This window comes from Falco rusticolus, chromosome 13 (assembly GCF_015220075.1).
Source record: "Falco rusticolus isolate bFalRus1 chromosome 13, bFalRus1.pri, whole genome shotgun sequence".
Lineage (NCBI taxonomy): Eukaryota > Metazoa > Chordata > Aves > Falconiformes > Falconidae > Falco > Falco rusticolus.
Window position 1 is genome coordinate 27,912,751 of NC_051199.1, and position 24,904 is coordinate 27,937,654.

Below are 24,904 nucleotides of genomic sequence, written 5' to 3' on the forward strand. Positions count from 1 at the left end.
GCGCGGCGGAGGGGGGATAATTTCCCGTTTGGAAAACTTTGAGGTGAAAAAGTGGGCGCTGGCATGGCCGGAGAGCGGGCTGTGCTGTCGGTGCGGTGCCTGAGGCTGTCCGAGGGCTCTGGGGAGGCAGGCGAGGCGGGGGGAGCTGCGGTTCCCTCACAGCGGCGAGCGACAGCGGCCCCGCGGGCAGCCGCGCTGTGAGGGGCGAGCTCCCGCCCCGCCACCGCCATCTACGCCCTTTCTTTCCGTCCTGCCGTCTGTCTTTTCCTTCGCTGCCCCCCGGCTCTTGCTCAGTCTCGCTCTGATCCTTATCTCCCCCTTCGGCAGCTCCGGAGGGGAAACGGCTGAGGGGAGGAGGGAGCGAGCGGGGACCGAGGTGAGGAGGCGTGGGGCTGGCAGGAGCCGAGCCACGCACCGTGTCAGAGTTATTGCCCCATCTTTTTTAAAACTCCTAGTAAATGCTTTCAGCTAACCTGCCGATGGACTCGTTGGGGAGTTGAACGTTGTGTGTGTAGTAGGATGGGTAATGGTGGAGGTCCCTGTTGGTGACAGCAGGTGAGCTGTGTGACCTGAGGGTGAGCGTTCTGCCTTCTAGGTGCATGTAAAGACTGTTTAAGCCGTTTTCAAAAACGACAATAAAGTTCTGGCCTTGTCTTTGAAAGCAAAATAGGTTTTCCCTTGCTACCTACCTTCATGGCTATAAGTCAGTGCAATAGAACTTCAGTGTTTCAACCTATGTTCCAGCAATATGTGCCTCGCATCACTTCTTTAAATTGTCCACTGTATTTATTATACTAAAGCAATCAGATAAATACACGGTTGGGTACTGTACAAACAGAATTCCCTTTAAACTCGGGTCTGTTTTGTGTTTATTTTTCCACAGTACTATTGTAATATTACTCATGTCAAAACTTTTTATCTTGGTGTTAGCATCTCCCTTTTTAATTTTGGCTACTTACACAGGTGTTTGTCTTGTTTTATTACAGTTATAACTATGTATCTTTTTTTGTTTGTTTAGTGCTCCATCTGAACAACTGAAATGAGACTGAAGACTTCACTTTTAAAGGAACCAAAACATATCCTTTGTCATGGAACAAACTGTAGGACAGCATGTTAATTCTGATTAGACTCTTTTCCAGAAAGGTTTTCTTTATCATAGATGTCATGGTAAAATGTTTGTAAATTGCAGATGGCTTTTTTTTTCCTTTTTCTTTTCTTCACTTTCCTGCTCTGTGCATCCTTTAAGGGCAACACTTTGAGAGGTGTTGAACACTCTTAGAGTAATACCTTCCCTCCAATCAATGCTTTGATAGCAAATTTTGAGGTTTTACTTTCCCTTCTTACTTGCAGTGGTAATTTAAAAGCTTTCCCAGACAGTAAATAAGTGTAGCGATATATCTACCTGCTTGTAATAAGAGATGGACGTAAAGAAAATTGTATTTTCCCTATTAATAAATTAGATATGTCAACAATTTGTATATGCTGTGGTGTTAATAAACCGACATATTTGAATGATAGTTGGGTGTTTTGCACTTGCATTGTGCGCTAAAACCTTTCTAGAGGTGTAACCCAGCATTTCAGCTATGTTGCAGTAAGTATGCATCATAACAAGAGTTATATTTTTGCATGATAGTTGGCTTTATTTTTTTGCTGAATTTCTACCAGCTCTTCTTGATGCAAAACAGTGAAAAAAGAATGAAGAATCATATTTTTTATATAAAGCATTCCATGTAATCTTATCAAAATAATCTTCCTGTACTGTTCCTTCAGTTTTGTGTAGCCTAGATGAGATATTTTGTAAGCTTATTTAGTAATTAACATTTTTAGACTTCCTTAATTTAACTAAACATAAAGAATTAGTTAGCTGTGTGGGGTGGACTACAGCTGATGAGCTATATTCCTGCAGTGATGATCACCAAATTATGAAGTGGAACCTTTTAACTAGTGAGACTACTCGAGTAGTGAAACTTCCAGATGATATTTATCCCATAGATCTTCACTGGTTTCCCAGAACTATTGGTGTGAAGAAGCAGTCCCATGCAGAGAGCTTTGTTCTAACAAGTTCTGATGGTAAGTCAATTTAAATTTTTTATAATTTATACCACTTTGTGCTTATGTCACTCAAACACATGAGAAATTATTTGCAGTTAAATAGTCTCCAGTAAAGCAACTTCAAATCTTATATACCAGTTGCACTGGTGTAAAACTAATAATTGCTTCAAATTTAATACATTGTGTTACTGTAATTTCCTCCAATACAACATTATCAAACATATCTCTGACAGCAGATAGGTAATTTTTTATGTAGGTCAGTTTCTACCATCTTTTTCTCAATTTCATAAACCAGTAGTTTTCAATATGTATCTACTGCATGCCTACGTAGATATCAGATCACTTGCAGTTATGAAAACTGATGACCAAATTACTGAAATTGCCTAAATAATGTAGTCCATTTCTTGGACGTGTTACAAGAGCAAGACTTGTGTCTGCCATCTGTGGAGTCTTGAATATCCCTCTAAAGCATCTAGTTCTGGTTGTTGTCAGAGATGTAAGACTAGTATAGATGTGTAGTATACTGGCAGATGTATATATGCATATGTATATCCTGTATGCTACTATTTGTCCCATATACTAGTGTACTAATACTAGACTATGTCATCCAGTATAGTAGCTGCTGTATCCAGTGTGTGAATTCTGTTTTGTGAAAGGGAGGTAAGAGCAAGGTTTGACAATTGCTTGGGGTGTTTTTTCCTCCTCCCCAAAGAGACTAGGAATTGATTTTGCCCGACTTGCACACAGCCAGATTTTTCTTCCTGCATGAGGGCAGATACCCTCCTCCCCAGTTCAGTGAAGAAATCTTAGGTAACTGGTTTCATTATTATATTACATTTATGATGAAGCAGTCCATACTGTTCGGGTCAGCGTTTGTCTCCTTAGTACTGTAATGGGGATTATGTTCCATACCATCAGAAATTTTCAGTGCAAGTTTTCCCCTTTGTTTTTTCCCCCTCATCCCTTTTCTTGAAGAAAGAACAGTTGGAGTCTCTTCTTGATCTAATTCTTTGTTTGAACAAAATATGAAAAATAGTGGTAAAAATAAATTTTCTTAACAACCCCCGCCCCCCCTTTATTTTTGTTACAAAGAACCTACCGTGTGGGTACACCGTAGTTCAGATGAGAGTTTCTTCCTGAGCCTACCAGTTCTAAAAAGGGGTTGATCCTTTATGAAATCTGCTGGTTTACACTGACCTTGTTATAAAAATCGTGTTAGGATAAACGCTTTGCTAAGAAATAAGTTCTTGATATAGGCTGGGACTGCCTCACTGACAATGCGCTGCTAAGAACTTGTCGATGGGGTTGGTGTATTAGTTTATGAAAGTATCAGAAATCATTCATGTTGCATCCAAGATCTTGGCATCCAGGTGACTTGCAAGAGTTGTATGACTTGCTTGCAGAAGCCAGGCAGTCTTTTCACTGATACTAATTTTCTCCAGCTTTGTGTTTTACTGGGTTGATAATGCTGTTGAAGGTTTCAGAGTAAGTCAAATTAGCCTGCTGGAACTAGAAATTATGTGCCACAAAGAAGCAGATGGTATCGACATACTAAACTTAGTTTATATTCTTTTGTCAGCAGTCAAAGATCTTGGTATTAAAGCTGTATTTCTACAGAAATGGTAGTGATTGGAGTTTCTCAGCAGTGAACTCAAAGCAATATGCTGCTCTAAATCTCTGCCAGCATCTTTAGGCAGAACAGTTCACAGTAAATTGTTGTAGAGAGTTTTCATCAGGATTATGATGGACATCTGCCCATGACCCTGTTGATAGCTTTCACAGGGACCTATTGATAGTTTGAATGGGACTGGTGGAGAATTTCCAGCCAACTTCTGCCCATGTTTTGGCCAGAACCTTGACTTTGTGGGTCTAGTATGTTTTCTTTGGTGAGGGGAACTTACTGTAGGCTTTTGGCTACCTTCACAGGGAGCTTGACTGGGAACGGAAGGTTTGTTACTGGGCATTAGCAGTGTGGAGCTGATGCATCCAGCATGGCTTTCTGTACGGGTGGAGAGAGGTATTACGTATTTGAAGAAGATAGAGGAAATTCATGCTTTGCATTAAATTTTAGAGATTTCTATGACTTTTGGTAATAGTTGCACTTAAAAATTAGGAGGGCTCAGGGTTCAAGTCACAGAGTAGAGGCCAAGATTTCTTCAAGTTATTTAGTACTTCCGAAGGAGTAAATGCACTGAACTTACAGACAAAAACAGGACATCTTTTGATGACTGAAGGCAGGCTCCTTATTGTTTCCTGGGTATATGTGGGGAGGGAAGGTGAGAAGTGCAACCAACGGAGTTGTAATTTTTGCGATACTTGGTGCTGAACTTTATCATGAGTCTTAGGCAGCTGGGTCTGATGAAGTATTGCTTGTAGAGCTCTTAAGGTGGAAATGCAAGCTTTTGTGAAAGCTGAAAGGAAGATTTGTTTGTATCAATTAATAGTTGCATGCATTTTAGTATTACGCTTTTGAGGGGGTGGAGTTTACCTGAACAAGGATGTTCTTCAGAAAGTCAATGATCAATGTTAACTGAGCTGATTTCTATGGGATTTCTATTCTTTTCCTTTCAATGATAAACATGGAATGGAGGGATTTTGGTAGGTGAACTGATGCTCTTAATTCCTTGCTTTTTTCTCCTTTCTTTTCCTTTCTGTTTTCACAGTTGTATTTCTAGTGACCTGTTTCTGTAAAGTTCTAAATTGTATGTGTCAGTAGCGAGCAAAAGAGCAACTGTAATGAGTGAGATCTTCTGTTAATTTATTCAGGCAGTTTTCCAATGTTATTAGAATAGTATGCTAATATTTCATGTTCTGCTTGAATAATGCTTTGACAGCTGATTGAAGAAATATGTAAAGGCTACTACTACCTTCATGAAAAAGATTTCTTCTAAAACTCAGCTATGCAGATTTTCTCTCTAGTTTTTTCTGTTTTTTTATATCAGTAAGATAAAAAGGAAAAGTAAATTATATTCACAGATGTGTTTGGAGAGGTTGAAAGTGGATCTTTTTTCAGAAGTGTTAAAAAATTAGCATGTCACAGGAGCTGTACATTCAGAAGTACTTCAGTCTATATGTGAACCCAGTGCAAGTTTGAGTTAGATACCAGTTCTGAAGTGTAATATCTAGTAGGTATGAATGAATGCTTGCCCTTCTCCTGTAAGTAGATTAAGTGACACTGCAACAGAGAGCTACAGTTTAGGAATAAAGATTGATTAATAGAATGATGTATAGGTAGGCCTCAGAATCTTTTCCAAGATGCATTAGGACCTTTGCAATGAACTAGGAGAAACTAAATTACTTTTAAGTGGCTTATGTCAATGGCAGAGGTACTTGCAGCTTAGCAGATGATTTTTCTTGCTGCTCAAGATTTTAGTTGTGTGTGACTGACAAATTCTAAACAAGTCCCTTGATGTTGATCTGCATTTTCCTTGATAAGACTTTTGTGTTCATTTGCTTATGACTTTTTCCAAACTTTTTTTTTGTCTGACCTAAAGGTATCATTGTAGGATTCTAGCTAATGTTGAAGTACTTCATAAAGATTTCAGATGTAAGTTCTAGTGAGAGAAAGGTCTGGAAAAATGCTGTCTCCTCCATAACAGTAAGAAAAATAAAATTAAAGATTATAGAATGAGAAAAAAATATCTGTGAAACCTGTAAATGAACATGTAGTTATATCTTTGTTATAATTTGTATGCACTTGAGAGTCTATCAGTTCTATCATTGTCCAGCTTTGGGAGATCAGCTTGATTAACTTTCACTTTCTTTTAATGCAGCTGTTTCTTGCTTGCATGCAGCATAAGCTGTTTTGGCTACCTTTGCCAACTTTTTTATTTATTTTTTTTATTTTATTTGACACACGTGTAGGCCCTTCAAATTGCCCAGTTCTCAGAACATCCCTAAGTGTTATCAACTTAATCGTGTTGTGGCTGAGATAGCTATTGTCTGATCAGAGACTGCAATTCACTAGTTTCCCCCTTTCCCAAGATGGACACATCCTTCAGTTCTTCAAGGCACTCCAGTGATCGGTCATTAGATAATTTTGTATTGTTCAGTGAGTCGAATTTGTATTCAGCCCTTGCATTCCTTCTGGATGTCTGGGGCCTTTATTGCAATTCCTGTCATTAATTTGAATGCTACTGTTTTGCTAGCATAGCGCAGTGCAAAGGAGAACTGAGCTTTGCTGGATAAATTGCTATTAAAACGAAATGCTTTATGGTTGTTATAGAGCAACAGATACTCTGTGGTAAGAAGATGCTGTATTGTGGGAGGAAGATAGGATGTAATTTCTGTTTAAGTGGACAGAGTAAATCTCAACTTGTTTATATGTTTATAAGAGTGCTAAATGTAAACAAAACTGGATGAAGAAACTCTTTTTTCCTTAAAGTTCTGTTCCCTAAGAAAATGGGGCTTCCATGACTGGTGTTGTCAAGGGATTGACTGGCAGATAATCGGTAACTTTGGAGCTCCTTGGTGGGTTTTATGGAATGAGGCAGCTCTGTGGTGGAAAACTGCCTACCGAGGGAGGGGGCAGCTGCAGCATCGGCTCCAGATGTTTCAGGCAGAGAGGAGGTGTTATGCTTGCCCTCCCTGAAGGGAAGCATTCAGCTGGGGTCCCTGCTTAGGCAGTAGGGAGTCTAGCAACAAAAGCTGATTTGGTTTGCTGTTACTTATGGAGTTATTTTTGCAATAATTAGTTCATAGATATTCAGGTTTTGTCTTGCATGAGTTAGTACTTCATCTTCTTTCTTATAGGGTTTTTTTTACCTAGTTAACTGTTCTTAGGACTAAGTGATAAGCTCTTAACATTGATTGGTAAATTCATCCTAAACATTCAGTTTCTGGAAAACTGTTCTTAAGATGTACTTCAAAATACAGAACAGTGCTAACCTAATTTGTGAAAGAATAAATTGAGATAAAAACTTAGGTTAGAAAACTTCCAAGCTTTTATTTACTAGTGTAACTTACCACTTTCAATAAAGGGAACTTATCTTGTAAAGATATGGTTTTTTTGCATATGCAACTGAATTATTGCAATGCAAAAGTGTATGAACAAGTTTTGTTGCTTATTTTCTAAAAATTGTTGCTATTTTCTAAAAACCTTACTTTTAAAATTCTGTTTAACTATTACTTATATAGCATGCCTTACGTGTCAAGCCTGCAGTTTTCCTGCAACAGCTAATTCATCTCTGTGATAAGGATTCCTGGAAATCTGCTGAATCCAATGGAAAAGGAGTATAATGTCTTTACAGGGTTGCATTAATTCCTGGTTGAACTCCAGATGTTTGTGAAATTAGAGCAAAAGTAAATTTAATCCTCTTGGGTTTTCTTCTGAGTTGCATCTTTTGTGGGATATTGGTCTGTTACTTCCTACTTACATTGATGTTGTTGCTGCTCTTTTACAACAATAAAAAATACGTTCAGCTTTAAACTGCTTATTAAGCACAAATTGCAAGTGAATGGAATTATTTTTTCAACTTTTTATGCTATTGATAATTTTACATTAGGTCAGCATTTAAGTCTATGAAAAGTAATGAACAAAACATACATGTGTTATATTCTGTATTTGAATAGGCTGTTAATCCCCCACTTGAAATTCCTCCAGAACTGGAGTCACTTTAAGATTGAGGACAGCTTCTGGCTTCTGTACTTAATAAAAGTAAAGGAACGGTATTTTATAAATCTGAGATGTAAAGTAAGATTTAAGTTGAATCACTTCTATCTACTCCAGGCATACAGCTAAAATTTTCCCTTTCTTGATTGTATAAGGCAGTAAGTTCTAATTTGAAAGCCTCCACTGCCTCAATGTTAAGTTGAAGAGCAGAAGGCAGAGAAATCCATGGAAACATTGCTTTTGGAGCAACCTCTGTGTGTGAATGCAGTGAAAGCAGCAGTATCTAATGAGTCACATCATTTGACTGTCATCAGTTGTAAATTTATATGTTGGAAGAGTAAAGAAGTTGCAGAAGTAAAGATGATATCCGTGAAAACTTGATTTGGCCCTGTTCTGCATAAGTATTATGATACAGTTTTTAAATGCATGATCACATTTTTTCCAGATGAATTCTGTCTTGGTGCCTAAGGTGGACCTGCTTTTACATGAAACTGTGTTCTTTCCTGCTAGGCTACAATTTGCTATGTTTCACTGTTTGAAAGATGCCTTGTGAAAGAAGTAAGAGCTTGTGGAGTGGGAAAGGATGCAGAAGATTGGTAAACGAGTTGAGCGTTTCCTTATATAGCAGGATTTTATCCTGTACTCAGTGACATGGCCCATTGTTTTCCTGATAATGTGACCTAACCAAAGTATTCAGTTCCTTGCCAGCTGTCTCTTCTTTCATTTCATTTTTTCTCTTATGTATTGAGGGCTTTGCTTACAGAAGTGTTGAGGTCTTCACAGATTCTACCTAGGTCAGTGGAAGCTATTGTTTCAATATATAAAGTGCCATAGAATTTCTTTGTAATTCTGGATGTTTCAGATGGGATACTGAAAAGTTATGAACGCCTTTGAGTTAGATTTCTGTGTATATTAGCTCCTGATTTGTAAGGCTTTTTGCTTTTTCTTTCCCCGCCCCCCCCCCCCCCCCCTTTGCCAAAGGGGGTGAAATTAGTGAAATATGTACTTAATGAGGAGTGCAGCCACTTAAATGATGAATACTGTAGGTGATGGCATGAAAATATTCATAGTCCTATGATCAGATTAGGTGTAAGTATTCTGCAATGAAAAAGGTCTTGGCTACAGATTGAACAAGTACACTATGCATTGAAAAAGACAGGTGATCAGCAAAATAAAACATGGTTTTTGATGGATTATTTTAAAGCCAGAAAAGGCCGTTTTGACAATTTAATTGGAAAAAATAGTACTTAGCCATTGAATTCCTGTGAATCCAGTTATTGCTTATGCACAAAACCCCAAGAATCTCAGACCTGAGAGATGTTCTATAGAATGAAACATTAATTAGATAAAATATATTTCATAATTATAAAATGACATAATGCATTGAATGTAGAATACCAGTACTGAACATTTTAGGAAGCTAAAACTTAACTGAATGAGGAAGAGGTGGTCATTCTGGTAATACTAGTTCTGTGCATTCAGAAAAAAAATGGAATTAACTAGCTGTTCAAGAGTACTCTAGTAGATACAAATATGTGATAAAGAAAAGCAAAAATGTATAGATTTGTATGATATTTAAAATAGTCTGTTCAAATAAACTGATTTATTCAAACCATTCTTTTTCTTCAGTGTCAAAAATCTTTTCCTTGGAAATCTTGCATTGGCAGAGATTTGGCTGGATAATTGTGTCTTTTTGTTTATGTACTTAAAAGTAAAATGTAGACAAAGTGTGATGGTATTAATCTGAATAATATTATGGAGAACCCTGATATGTTTCATGGTTATTTACTGACAGATCTACCAGAATGCTTTTTCTTTATTTTCAGTCCAGCTTTGGGTTTTGTTGTTGGGGTTTTTTGTGTGTTTTTTTGGTTGTTTGTTTGTTTTTTTTTTTAAGATTGAAGTGCAACACAAAACATGGGAGAGCAGAACACAGTAAAAGTTGTTTCAAGCTTCTGGCAGTGCAGGCCACCTAAATTTTGCCATTTGAATGTACGTTTAGTGTGGTGGTGTTGGGCATTTTTACCTTGTGTTCTGTCTATAGTTAACTCTCCTATCACCTGCATGCACACAGTGGTCTTGATAATGTGGTCCTTTATGGAAATAGTCAGGTATTTAGTTTCTGGTTTTGGCTCGCCAGGTAAAGCCTGTTTTATAATTCATATTCCCAAGCAGGATGTTATTAATGGAAAAACTATTCCCTCTTAAGTAATGGAGTGTTTGCACACGCTAAGTGTGAGGGATCTGTGTACTGTTTATCTCGAAGAGTACTGGTCACTCTGAAAATTGTAGTGGTTCACTGTCTGGCAGATTCGATAAAATAGTTTTTAAAGAATTTTGGTTTTAAAGTAGTTAATTTAAATCACTACTATTCTAAGCCATGCATTTGTTCTGCCACATGTTTCCAAGTCCTCTGTTGTCTGCTCTTTGGTCCAGTTTAAATTTGATCTTCCTGGATTTAAGCAACATCCCTCATTTGGAAAGAAAGACTTCCTCATGCTTCTGTTGAAATCATTAATAGCTTTGTTTTTGGCTTCTGTGAATTTCCATAACAGCTCCATAATGCAAGCAGTAATACTTCCTCAGAGCAGTGCACTCACCGATGGTCAGATTGTTCTAGCTTTTCCATTATCCTTTTGCTGTTGAGTGATTTTTCAGATCTTAAAAAGCCCAAAACCCAAAACCACAAGGACTTGCCTGGGGTGCAGTGTATATACCTCTGTTAGCTTTCAGACAATGAAATAACATCAGGCAGTTGTGTCCCCAGAGAGACATGCAAACTTTAGAGAGACATAAGAAAAAGCAATAGGCAAACCAAAGATTATGGCTATCACCCCAAACAAACAACATTGTAGCGAGTTTACAAGTAATCCTTCTTCAAGATCTCATTTGGTTGGGCTAATCATAGCTGTGAACAACTTAATTATATATTTTGTTCTTTTTTTGTTGCTGGTTTCTTGTTTTGTGTGTATTTGTAACAGAAAACACCATTACAGTCCTAAATATCGGGTCACAAAATTAGATACACTGTTTCCATCTCAAACTTTCTTTTAGGGAAGTTCCACTTAATTTCAAAGTTAGGAAGAGTAGAGAAGAGTGTAGAAGCACACTGTGGAGCTGTACTTGCAGGAAGGTGGAATTATGAAGGAACAGCACTGGTTACAGGTAAGCATTCTTAAAGTAATGAAGTGTTTTGAAAACTAATATAACAGAAAAGCTCTTTTAAAATAAAGCCTTTTAGGTTTTTAATATACAAAGTTGACATGACATGAAGAAATGTAAGTATACAAAAATACATTATTAAACAAGATTTATGAAAAGTAAGTGCTTTCAATAAAATGTGTAGAATGTAAGTACTTTATGGGATAAATAACAATAGAATGTTATGGAAAAATAATATAATCCTTGACATGTTTAGAAGATGTAATCCTAAATTTCATAGTTTATATTATATTTACATTAAATTTGAATGAACAAGAGTATTAAGTGTTCACACACTGGCTTAATTTGACATTCTTGTGAGAAGGGGGAAACAAACAAAAATCAACAATATAAATGAAGCTAGCTATAATAAATTACTTTTCTTTATGTCTTCGCTATCACTGGAGTTATTATCACCTTGTTTAATAGAAGTAAATTTTGCACTATTTGATTAATGCTGTTTTAGAAGAATGTTGTCACTTTTAAATAATAGAAGATCTAGGAAAAACATGTAATTTTTTAATTGATCCTGTATATTAGATGTTATCCTATTTACTTGAAAGTAAATGTTTTTAATACCAGAGTGCTTAGATGTTTTTGTGGATGTTCTGTACTTCATAAAGGAGAATATTTGTTTTGTTGGGTTTTTTTAATCTGTTACCAAAAAAGGTTGCTAAGTCGGTACACCTATATTCCTGCACATGACATTTGGGGTTTTTTAGCCAGCAAAGCTTACTAAGTCCTCATGAACATCTTGAATGTTCCTATGCTTCTCTTTCTTGATTATTAGAAGTGGAGTAGGTCCAGCTGCAGTCTAACTCTTTTCTGTTGAGGCTGGGAGAGTGATTTCCAAGTGTCTGCATCTCTACATGTTTTTGTCCTAAATCTTTTGGTAATTAGTTGCTTTTGGCATTTTTGTCAAAAACATCTATCTTGATGTTAAGGGGAAGCTAATTAAATTTCCTCTTATAGACTTCTCCTTTATGGGATTTCTGTTGGTGTCAGAATTTTCTGCAGCCTCCTGTTGATCTAGCACAGCTGATTTCTTTGGACGAATTCCAACTCAGTCCAGAAGTACTGAAGATAATTTTGGATCTGCTTGTTTCCAGACTCAGTCTGACTCTAAAATTCTGCCTCAAGGAACTCTGTCTGGCATGTTCCTCTGAAATCCCAGAGGGATAGAAATATTGTTCTTTTTAAAGACAGATTTGCCTCAGGAACTTCTTGAAAGAAAAATCAAAATTGCCTTTTCAGTCTTTCTGGCATGTGGGTTTTTTTTTGGTTTGTTTTTTTTTGTTTGTTTGATTGGTTGGTTTAGTTTTGGTTTTTTTTGAAAGACTGCGTGACACTTAGGGAGAGTATGGGAATTCATCACCATATCCAAACAGTGTACTCTGAGAAGATAACTACTGTTATACCACAACTATACTTTGAGGAAGACTGAATCGTTGATGATACTGTATCAGTTAAAATGTTTTTTATGGCTCTATCAGTATCAAATGGACACAAATAAGATTGTAAAAAAGAAAAGTCATACTTTTTTAACACTTAAAAGCTACATTGGCCAGATGTAAAAACCTGAAATCTGGTAAGTAAATTACCTTTGAATGGAAGAATGGCATTAAGTTTCTAATGCAACTTTTTCCTCATTAATTGAATCTGGGAGGCCTAAATGAGGGCCCAGAGCTGCATGTTTTAAATATGATAGCACACTAGGAAATCTGTGTTCTTAATGCATACATAGCTATGCTGTATAGCGTATAAGAACTTAATCTTTAATAAGCAAACTGAGTTTCTTGGTAACACACAGTTATGTTATAAAATTTAAGCCTTCCAAACAGAGACTTCAGTTATCTTCAGTTTCACCATTTATCAACTGTGAAGCCTCTGGTTTAATACATAAAATCTGCTCCTACTCTCTTCAGATTCCTCAGAGACTCATTTAATCAGCCTCTGGGCCATTGAACTGTAAATAGATCAAAAGTGCTAGCAATGCTGAATAGAAAATACAGAACTTAGGATATTTAAATAGTGATGGACTTTCTCTTCCCAGGAGCAGCTTCAGATAAGAAGACTATAAGGATTTTCAGGAGAAGAAGAGAGTTGTTGATAATAGCAGAAAAACAGTCTTGAATATCTGTCCCTTAATATACTATCTATTCGCATGTTAGGAAAACTAAATAAATGATATTTACCTGTTAGAAGACCTGGACTTATTTGAACTCTAGTGTTTCCTAGGTAAATACAAGCACCATGTTTGTTAGACTTATTATTGCATTTGAGTTGATGATTTCTGTGGTAATTTTACAGTTGGTGAAGATGGCCAAGTGAAAATCTGGTCTAAAAGTGGAATGCTGAGATCCACTTTAGCTCAGCAAGGTAAGTTAATCTTCTTAAAGTTCCATTAGAACTTTTTATTTAGGATATTATTAAATATATTTAAATAACACCCTAAATCTGGCAGTAGTGGTTTATTTAAGGGTCTTAAGGCCTTGATAAACTTAACTAAAATTAAACAGAAGTCATAGTTGAATACAAAGGAAACTGGATTTTTAATGAGATGACTGTCTTTAAGAAGAGATCTCTTCAAATGAGAAGTGTTATTGCAACAATTTTAGACAATAGTTTCAGTTCCACCCTAAGGATTCTGGAGAGGCTAAAGAATTAAAAATTAAAAAAATGATTTTTTTATCAAGCCACAGACTCTTATGGTGAAACTGAAAAAAAAAATAATCTCTAAAAGCATTGCAAGAATGCTTGAAAGATGCAAAGCGTGTGTAGGTTAGTTCCTCTGAACTTTAAAAAAACTCTTAACAGCCCTTGGTTTGTCTATCTATTTAACCCAGTAACTAATTTAGTATATGCAAACAGTTCTACTGAAGTGAAATGGTCCCTGTGCTTAAATTCTTTGTTGAACCGGGGCCATGGAGACCTAACCTTGATCTTGGCTTTGTAACTACAGTTTTATGCATACTAGAGCATTCCAGTTATTTAAGTCAATTTAAAATCACATTATTGTAAAATGCAACAGTATCAACTGCAAATACATATTTCTATAAATGTTTCATATTTTTAAAATGCTATTTTTATAATCATAATTTCTGACATTTTTGTAGTATTTCAGTGAAGATACTGAGCCAGATTTTGTTTTTCAGACTTCATACATTGAGATCATGTGACCTTTTGACATTTTTTAAGAAACCACATGCACCTGGGTTTGGGTTAAATGTCAGACCCTTATCTCTTTCTGAAACAAATTATCTAAATTCTTTCAACCTGTTGAAGGCATTTTAACCACAGGAGTGAATGTAAAATATATTTCAGTTCTGTTAAGGAAGTTCATATTCAGATGTAATGTTTTTTCATGCTTATAATATAAAAAGATAAGGTAACTGAACTGTAATTTTTTGGAAAAAATGCAACCAAACAAAAAAAAAAAAACCTCAACAGGTTGAAGCACATGCTCTTCACTATTTCTCAGTTGATGTGTTTCAAGATTTTTTTTTTATGCTTGATTGTGCTTATTTGAGGTTTGATGTAGCTTATAAAGTAAGACACGTAGTTTGAAATACGCAAGCTGAATTTTCATTGGTTTCTTAAGAGTTTCTGGGACAGTATAAAAGTACAGTTGAGTCTCCATGCAATAATTGTCGTCTTGTATTTGTGTTTTAAGATAAAATCCCTTGAAGCTCACAAACCCTTTAATCTTTAAATTTATAGGATCAGATTCCCGCAGACCCCTCTGTAAGCTACTTACATACCTGGGATCAGCATAGGATTCTGCAGAGATTGTTATGTTGTTTAAAAGAAGTATATCATGTTTGAGCTAATTTCTCACTTCCTTTATCATCTTTTTGAGAAATAAAAGGATTACCATTGCTAACATTCTTTCTACTCATTCCACTCTTTGTATTAGAAATAAATTTTCCAGCTCTTATCTTTGTATGATGGTCCACATGCCTATTCTATCTTTGGATTTTTATTCACTACAAAAACATGAACATACATTTTTCCCTTTTTTAGCATTTTCAGTACTTATATGGAGCCCTTGGCCACATGTCCTTCCATTGTGCTGATGCACAGAATAAAGTGTGACCCCATAGCCACTACTGCATTCAGCCTTCAGGTGTAATGTATTGCTTTTATGGCTGCATTGTTCTTTGAGCCTGATCTCACTTCTTCATCCTTAATTACCTTAATATACTTCCTTTTGTTCCTGTTTTTCCTTAAACTGAAAACTTTTTTTAAAAAATGCTGTATTTGCAATTCTTTGGGCTTCCAGCTGACATGGTACACTGGTATGTTTTGATGAGATAGGTTTTTTTCATGGATCTCTTTGGTATACGTTGGTAACCCACATGATTATGCTTGAAGCAGGATTTCTCTGTGTGTTCTGTGATGTATGCATTGCAGCATGACGCTGTGCTCAAAGTGTCTGTGTTCCTTCGGAGAGAGCCACAGAATTAGGAAATAAGGATGTACAGAGTATTGAAGGTCCACATTTGAAAGAAAAGATGGCTCTACCACCACAAATTTTTATGATGCTTTGTAGACTCTGACACTAAGATTGTTTGACATGAAGTCTGTAGCAGCAGAGTCCTTCTCAGGCCAAACATCCAGTTAGTAGGACCAGTGTTGAATTCACAGTTGCATAGTCTGTCCTGAAACATCTGTCTAAAATTGCTGCTGCTGAGGTTTGTAAACCACTGGCTTTCTAATCCTCGAAGTACTCCACAGAGTCAAAGGTATTGTGAAGCTGAAAATTAAGTAGAGGGTGGTTGTGCCTTCCGCATCACAATCAAGATTATTCTGCAGTGCCGTTTCTTTAGCCTTTCCCACTAGTGAAGCTGACAGCTTTGCTGACAGCTTTACTTATTCCAAGTCTGAGAATCTTCAGGGCAAGCAAGAAAACAAACTTCAGGGATCTACCCCGAGTATCATTATCCACCTCTTGTTTCTGTGCCACACATTCAACTGGTTTACCTCAGATGAATTTCTAGTTCTTCAGGTGATTTCTCTCACCTTTCTTTCAAATTCAGTTTCTCATCTAGTACTCTTAAGACCACATCTTTCTTGAGTGAGTACTCATCTTTCTTGAGCATTGCTGACTTTCTGATGGGCTTCCAGTGAGTAATATAATGAATAAGCACCAAGGAGTAATAGGAATAATTGGCATGTAGGTTGCCCTTTTGGTTAATGGAAGCAAAATTGCTACAGTTACAATGTAAACAGTTTAATTAGAATATGTTTATTGTGAGGTGGAACTTGCTTTTGAAGGGACAACTGTATTCCAAATGCAGCTCCTGTTTTTTTGTGCTGCCACAGAACAAAATAAAATTATTGAATTAATATTTCTACTCCTGTGAAAGTAAAAATTCTCACAAACTTACTGTTGTAATTACTAAAATACCTTCTGTGGCTGGAAGTGTCAGAGTGACTGCTCTGTCACTCCTGCACTCCACCTGAGCTCTTTCTCTGTTATATGCATTGTCCATGGGAATGATTCATTGGGGATGAACATCTGCGAATAGAACACTGGGATGTGAAGAAGTCCACCCTGTATGCTTAATGCTGATGTTCCCTCTCCAGGTCCCCTCTTTAGTTCCCACCCTTTCTGCTTTTCTCACTACTTTTCTCAGAGTATTTTTTCCTGAAACTGTTTATCACCAGTGCAATTCACTGCAGTTTGTACATTCTGCTGAATTTTTCTTTCCACAGCAATGCAATGTGTTGGCAGTCTTTTCCCAACCAAGTTCTTGTTAAGTGCAGAAGGAAATGAGTTAACTTAGCTCCTGCTGTTAAGCCCTGGAAATTGTGGTTAAGTAGTCAGCCATCATAAAAAAGTTAAACATTTGGTTTAAATAAAAAAGTCTTCTGATTGTTAAATCAGCATTAGAGCAGGACAAAAATTAGTTTATTCAGAATTTCTGTACAGTTGGTGACAGAATTTATGTCGTTTTCAACATAAATTCCTGCCAGTAGGAAAACAGCTAATGCCAGACTTACTTAATATATGTTGTATGTTTCTGTGAATTGTCTCCTATAATAGTTGACAACTTAAAAAAAGAAAATAACATAATTCTGTATTTCTAAGTAATATAAAGTAAATGCCTTCCTAAAAGAAAATCCATGAAGTACAAAAATACTTAGCAGCGATGACACCCTGTCTCAGTTTAGGGTTTGAATATGTGGAAGCTCTAATCAAGTTTAGTGCGCCGAATTGATTTGCTATAACAAAACCAGCTTCTTGTTCAGAGAGAAAATTCAAGAGTTTAAGTGGTAAGATATTAGGTGATTTTACAACAGTTGATATAGCAGTTCAATCAGTTAAGTATCTAAATTTCATCAAAATATTCCCATAAAGATATTCCTGAGTCATTTTTTAAAATGAAACTTAATATGCCAAATGTGTCTTTGAAAATTTTACACTGTAAAAGCATTTCTTAAGCCTTTTGGGGTTTTTTATTACCATAAATAAAAAAATATATTTAAAAATGGTTTATTTGGTCAATTTCAGTTTATTTGATCAATTTGACACTTAGCTATCAGCTGATAGGAGTCCCAAAAAAATGCATATCTCAGAATTTAGGATAATTTCTTTCCGTTTTCCTCTTCTAAAATTACAAAACTGTCAAATACAAACATATAGATTGTAACAGTTGCTTTTTCTGAGGTTTCTTGCTTCTCAAACAGAACTTTTGGGGTACAGGTCTAGTAGTGTTAATGTAGATGTGCCATTTGAGGTTCATTGGGCTGCTCTGCCTAACCTCCAAATCGATTCCAGAAGGACATAAATCTCCTTGAGATACCCGTGCGGACCTTACAGATATGACATGGGACCTGAGAGTACCCTCGGCCCATCACATCGCTTAGATGCTTGTGTTTAGATAATGGAATCATGTCTTCAAAGGCCTCTCTTCTGCCAGTGAGAATATTAAGGCTGTTAGAGAAAAACAGAAGCTTGAAATAAGCCATCTCTTTCCCATGTCAGAAGATACGGAAGCAAGTTTTACAAAAAGCAAAGAGAATGGGGTGACAGGGACTTACTGCAGTCTGCCTCCTTGCAGTTTTATATGCACTGTAATGCTGAGGCCATGCTGAAACTTGCGGTCCATTGCTACAGGGCTTTAGCTGTGACAGAAATAAATGTTTGGACATGCTCTTTACTTAACTTTCTTAGTTTTATTTGCAAGGAATCAAGTAGTGTAGTACTTTGATTCTTCTTCTTCTTCAGGGGAGACTAATCCTGTCAAGTACTATGGAAAATATTTGCATAGTTGGCAAGTCTCATTTTTTTTTCCTGGATGCTTTTTCCATGTAATTTTTTACTTTCTTCTATTTTCAAAAAAGGTCATTTGAAAACTTCAACATAACATGATCTTAAAATGGAACAGTCAGCTTTATTCTAGATACATCATTCTGGACTTTTCAGTCTGCAAAAACATGTTTTCAGTTAATTGGAAAAAATCTGAAGCCTGTGGACCACTCTTTCTGGGTTTATTTGTTATCATTTGTTTTGTAAGTTGCTTGTGTATGGGATGTTTGGGTTTTTTATGTGTGCAGCAAAACAAAAATATGTGTTTTGTCAGATGCTTAATTATGGAGCCTAAACATCTTGCAAAGAATAATTTAGATGCAATATAAAGCTTTTTCTGCCCACCTTTGCATTCAGTCTCACCATTATAGGTGCAAAGAATGATTTTCTGATGTCTGTTGAAAAGTGTTAGGATGACTGTTGTCATGTTGATTTTCTGTATCTCTTAAGTGACAATTGTGAATAAAATTGTGTCAGAGTATAAAAGATTAAGTAAATACAAAATGCAGCTATTACTATTCATTTTCTGGAGTTGTGTAACACTGTTCACTTATAAAAACGTTTACGAATTAGTAGCATGGTAAATGGCAAGAGATAATGAGGTTTGAGAAAGATGCAGCATTAAAAACACAGTATTAAAATAATAGGTGGTGACATGGTGAGCCATCTACCTGACTTGCCGGGCTTACTTTTAATACAGATATTTACTAGTTTTTAATTAGGATTGGTCAACATCACAGTCAGTGGTGTCAGCATCGGATTTAATCATGTAGTAGATATTCTGGCAAACAAGTTTGCGGGGATTTCATGGTAAACATGAAATGGTTTTGTAGGTATTTGTAGGAAGTGTCTACAAACTAAACAGAAAGAGAGGAGCTCTGGAGATTTGACAGCTGGGCATTGAAGGCTGAGTTTGTGGACTGATCAGTTGGGAAGACTTTAACATTTTAATACTGAATGAAAGATGCTGTAATGCAGATAGACCTTACAAGTAAACTGTCTGTGAAGGGCTTTATTTGATACAATAGAGAAATTTGTACCGATGGAAAGGACAACACAAATCTTTGCAGTGTCCCAGTTAATCATGAGCCAGGGGATCAGTATGTCAAGGTGGGAGAGGAGCACCTTAAAGGGGAAAGGTGACCCAAATGTCAAGGTGACAATGTCATCTTTTGCCTGACTGTATCTTGGAATAAATTGGTCAGATTTTTATTTTAAAAGTGAGGAAATAAAACCAATGGGAGTACATGCATGAGGTTCAGTGAAGCTGAAGAAACAAAATTGTCTGGTTATGAAGGTGATTTGACTGAAGAAAATAACTTATAAGAATAAATGTGGCAATTTTAATTCTTCCAGAGGTGGTTTGCTTTATTCTTCTCTCTCCAAAGAGAGCGTGAAATAAAAAAGCAAGTAATAAATGTGGTCAGAGTCTGCTGGGACAGACCTTGAAATAAAATCAGTAGGTCTTAAGTGATGCATTGACAAAATGGAGAGGTACAGTATGAGAAAATGAGATAACTATAGCAGTAGTGAAGTCATACACGTTTTCAGTAGGTAGCATTGGACAAGCCATCAATTCATTATTGTTTTTCATAGAGTTGATTTGTTCAGTTAAATTTAGAGTGTCTCCATTGAAAGTGGTAGGTGTTTGATGGTTTATTCAAGTGAATTTGTTGGGACTTCAATCTATGTATTTTTATTTCCTCAAGGAGTGTTGGAAGGGTATGTACCATGAACTAAAGTCTTCAGTTGTCCTTCTAGTTTGCATCTGTCTCTTACTGCTGTTCCAATGGCTGTCTGAAACATGAAGTGAACCAGTAAACATGGCCATAATGCAGGGGTCCTCAAACTACGGCCCGTGGGCTGGATAAGGCCCCCCAGGGTCCTCAATCCGGCCCCCCGTATTTACAGAACCCCCCGCCGCCCCCCCCCCCCTCTGCTGGGGGTTGGGGGGGGGGAAACCAAGCAGCCGCAGATGACTGCCTGCCACTTCATCCACACGCCAGCCCCCTGGTTAAAACATTTGAGGACCCCTGCATGCATCAGACAAGTGTGAGGAACAAATGGTTGCCCTAGTTTGGCTTTCTCGCAGCCCTGAATTTTTGATACGTGATTTTAAGTAACCAGTTTGAAGTGGCTGTAGCAGTTTCTGCATAATTTCATCAGTTAAGTCATAATAAATATTTTCTTTCTGTCTGTCTACAGGATCACCAGTGTACTCAGTGGCCTGGGGACCTGATTCTGAAAAAGTTCTCTATACTTCAGGGAAGCAACTGATTATTAAACCTCTTCAGCCAAATGCTAAAGTTTTGCAGGTATCATTAATACATTAACATTGACTCATGCTTCCATGTGAAAACTTTTGTCAGTTATTTGGTTTTGCTGAGGAGAAATTGTGCTAAAATTTTCCATGCAACACGTGTACTGCTCATTCCCGACCCCCCTTTTCTTTTTAGTGTTCTTGCAAATAAGGAGCTTGTTCATTTCTCTAAACTGAGAAGAAATTGACAATTTCTGCTGTGGATATTCCTCAGGCATGTGATTAAGCTCATCCCTTTTTGTAAATAAACAAAAGGTAAAAAGATACAGCAGCTTTCCCCTTTTCATTTGTTACAAAAAGACAGAAAGATACACAAGCAAGGGTTTAGAATATGCTTTTGGTGCAGATTGTTATGCTTTCATTCTGCCTTGTTCAAGCTGTGTTTGATTTATTTTTCTGCAGAAGAGATGATATCCGTGCGTTTGTACTGTTGGAAACACTTGTCTGCATTGGAGTGTATGAATACTAGCAAATGATGAATGATAAATATTAAAAATAGAAGTTGTCAGACTTGTTGCATCTATGTTTAATTTTTTTTTTCTGTTTCAGTGGAAAGCCCATGATGGACTTATTTTAAAAACTGACTGGAACTCAGTTAATGATCTTATTCTTTCTGCAGGTGAAGATTGTAAATATAAGGTGAGCACTACTAAACCTTCTAAAGGAAACTAAAAAGGCCAAAAAAGATACTAGGCATTCTGACGTTTTCTGGTTTTAATAATACTTGGAAGCTCAAAATTAAATGAGAAGTCTTTCAGTTTTCAAGAAAAACTTGCTTTTTACGCTGTTGTATTGTTTTTAAATACACCTCTGTCTAGTAGCATAAAACTAGAATTTATTTTTTAAAAAATGTGGCAGAATAAAAATAGGTAAAATGCAAGTGAAACAACTGCGAAAGGAAAATATGCAGAAATACAGAAATAATTACTCGAAATAGTGTAAGCTATGACATATAGTGAAAAAAGTAATGACATACAAAATTGAAGGAGATAAAGCTACTGTTTTCTATTACAGGAGCATTAATGAATCCCTTAAGACATTTTTTTTTGTTAGTATACTCTGTATCCAAAATAGAAAGCACATATTGTGTTTCTTCCCTTAAGTAGGAACTTATTTTTAATTATATCATATGTTGGTTCTATCATTCTTTAAATGTATAATGGCTCTGATAAAAATATACACAATTAAGAAATTTTTTTAAATTATCAAAGTGTTAAAATCAGTTTACTACACTGTGAATTGCTTCCTGGTATTCTATTGATTTCAATCAGTGAGAAAATTTCTTTGGTCTGGAAATGTGCAGAGGTGCATCACATTGTTGGGAAACAAGTGCAAATGGAATAAACCTTGTGGTTATTTTACAGACTTACAGTAATTTGCATGAAACAAAGCTCACTAATTCAAAATATTTTCTAGAGAATAACGTAACATTTGCCATAGCAGCAAATTCTATTGCATTGAGCAAACAATATTTATTAGAACAACCTTTAATGAAAGTTAACTATAATATATGTGATTTTTCTAGTTAGGCTAAAAGGCACGGAAATAACTTAGAGAGTGTATTTGTGCAAATTCTGTGATCTTGAGGGAAAATGATAGCTCTAGAATAAGTAAAGGTATGCCCAAACTGTGTTCATATAGGTATATATTTAAATTTTTTTTTAAAGGTTTGGGACAGTTATGGACGTCTGCTGTACAGCTCACAGCCCCATGAATATCCTATAACATCTGTTGCCTGGGCTGTGGATGGAGAATTATTTGCTGTGGGGTCTTTTCATACTTTGCGTCTATGCGATAAAACTGGGGTAAGTAACAATTCTGAGAAGTAACAGCTGTGGAGTTGTGCAAATTTATTGATAATACAGTAAATACTCCTGAGGATATATGTGTACAGACGGGTATTTTTATTAGCAAAAACTAGTCGTGACTTCCAGCACTTTTCAGCTGGGTGCATCTGACTAAAATATTGCCTCTATGCTCTGTTTAGCTGCACTTCTAAATAGGCGTTGGGTTGGATACAATTTTTTAATACTATTTTGCCTTTCAGGATGATTTTCTGTGCATTTTTTAGCTTTTTTCCTTAAAAACACAAAGACTTTAAAAGCATCTCATGTAAGACCATCATAAATGCCATTGTTATCTATAAAAAATCAGGCGTGTGTAGCAATAACCTATCTTTAAAAAGGAGGTAGAAGAACAATGTCCTGTGCTTTTACTATTTAGCTTTTTTTCTTAAAAAATACTGAGTTGACAAGCACATCTCGTGAGAGGATCACAAAATGCAGTTGTCAGGGGTCAGAAATTATAAGGCTAAAGCAATAGTGAAGAGGAGCTAGGAAAATATTCATGCTTCTACTTCTGATGGCTAGACAGCACAATTTTTTCAGCTAAAGACATACTTTAATGGTGCCATCAGAGTGTCTCTATTACTTCTTAACTGTTGTGAGAGAAGAAAGGCTCCTAAAGGAGATATTGTTGAGCTTTGCTCCCAGTTTGTTGTTGTTGACCTAGGGATTTTTTCAACTTGGTCTCCAATTAAAATTAATTTAATACAGTTTCATCTACCTTCATTGGTATTTTAAGTTAGCCCAGAGCACTAATTGTCTCTGGATTTCCTGTGGTTCTGCAGCTTTTTCTTCAGACTCATGTTGCATTGAACCTTGCTGGTTTGGGACTTTTATTGCCCCACTCTCTACCTCTTTTCTTGCTGTGTTTGTTGCTTTCTTGCTGAGATTGGGAAAACAGTGTTTGCTGTGGTGTTTAGCCATCTGCAGTAGAGTTCTCTTTACCATGAACTTGGACTATGCATTTTGAGTATTTTTACGTTCATGAAGGAGAGCCTTTAAAAATTACATGAGAAGAGGCATGCAGGATAAGATCTCTGAGTCTTCATATTTCACTTCCTATACTGATTCTGGTTTCATTGATCTTCAACGGCAGAAGTAAGTGTAAGCTAGGTGTTAAATTTGAAGTAGGAATTGCTTCTATTTTCTGTGCTGTTTCCTCTTACTTGGTTTAAAAAATTCCTATTGCTACTTAATCTATATAAGTAAAATCTGATGATAACTGTCTTGAAAGAATAGTACTTGATGCAATTTTCTTTTGGAAACTATTAATTTTCCAGTTTTATTTTGATATCTAAGGAGATTTTTATTACCTGTGTGATACAAACACAGCAGGAAGTTAAAAGAGTAAAGTAGTGAGTGGAGCTGGGGCCTGAGGTACGAGCTTGTGCAAAAGATAGGGGTAAACTCACACAGGTAAAAAATATATTTAAGTAGTATAAAAGATAATGAAGTAAAGAAGGTATTTTCTCTCTCATTGGTATAAGGCTGGAGAGCAGATTGCAATTTCCATCATCTAATGTTTTTCATCATTGTAATTATTCTTTTAAAAGAAGATATGCCTTACTGTTAGATTTGTCTGCCTTTGTTCAAAATTTAGATACTATTTCTCTTTGCGGAAGAAAATGGATAAACTGTCTCTGTGTGTATGGTCATAAAGATTGTGCAGTCATGGGTCAGCTGCTAGAGGGTAAGATGCTCAAATGGTTGTTAGGTGGCTACATCACCGGTGGGGACATTTTTTCTTCTCCCTGGCATTCTTTTGGTTGGGTTAGCATTAGGCCTTGAGCGTGGGATTTTGTCATTATCTTTACCAGCTGGGTGCACATATCTGCTGATATGCTTGCTGCTTCCCTTAGCAGGGTCCTTTAAGATTGCCTGAAAGCTTTTGTTCCAGGCAAGGTAGATAGGAAGATTTTTCTCCATTTTAATATGCCACTGAAGTCCACTTAAAATGTAATTAAAGAATGTTGCCTTTCCATCTCCCTATATAAATATGCTGCTGTAGAAGTGTTTATATATATATACACACACACCACATTTCACTTGATGAAGCTGAATAAGATATATTTATGTGGGTATAATCATATATGCATTGGACCAGGTTATATTCAGACTAGCCATTAGTATTTTCTTTTCAAAACAGCACTTTAAACCATGCCTTCTTCTTCCACAAACACTTTTCCATCTCCTTTCTGAATATTGTTTCTGAGTATTGGGAACACTGAGCTGTATAAGCAAGTGGTAAATGGAAATAAATATGCTCTTGTATGGGTGAGGCCAACAATTTAATTTGCATTTTTCACTCACTATAGATTTATGCTTCAATGTGGCAAGGACTGGTGCAGCAGAAAAGGAAGGAAAATACTAGATTTCTTTTTTCTGCTGTCATGTATGCTGGTTTGTAGCATATAGCTTTTGTTCCTGATCCCTAGGGCCTTGCTGTTCTTCTTTCTAGTTATTATGTAATATAATTTACTGTTAAGTATGGTTCCAACTCCTGCTAGCTGAAAACCAGTAATTTATTAATCAGCATTTAATATTGAACAAGCTTGTGGACT

General features: G+C 36.3%; 1 protein-coding gene across 4 annotated transcripts in view; it reads left to right on the forward strand.

Moving 5' to 3' along the window:
* The window catches only part of IFT80 (intraflagellar transport 80), a 54,074-nt gene that overhangs the window by 718 nt on the left and 28,452 nt on the right, over nucleotides 1–24,904 (forward strand). For all 4 annotated transcript variants that reach the window (XM_037407644.1, XM_037407640.1, XM_037407642.1 and 1 more), the window contains exons 2-8: nucleotides 1,019–1,076; nucleotides 1,849–2,070; nucleotides 10,718–10,828; nucleotides 13,175–13,243; nucleotides 20,385–20,494; nucleotides 21,049–21,138; nucleotides 22,167–22,304. In XM_037407644.1, the coding sequence (XP_037263541.1) occupies nucleotides 1,040–1,076; nucleotides 1,849–2,070; nucleotides 10,718–10,828; nucleotides 13,175–13,243; nucleotides 20,385–20,494; nucleotides 21,049–21,138; nucleotides 22,167–22,304 (777 nt within the window). In that variant the 5' untranslated portion in view covers nucleotides 1,019–1,039. The remainder of the gene's footprint in view (nucleotides 1–1,018; nucleotides 1,077–1,848; nucleotides 2,071–10,717; nucleotides 10,829–13,174; nucleotides 13,244–20,384; nucleotides 20,495–21,048; nucleotides 21,139–22,166; nucleotides 22,305–24,904) is intronic.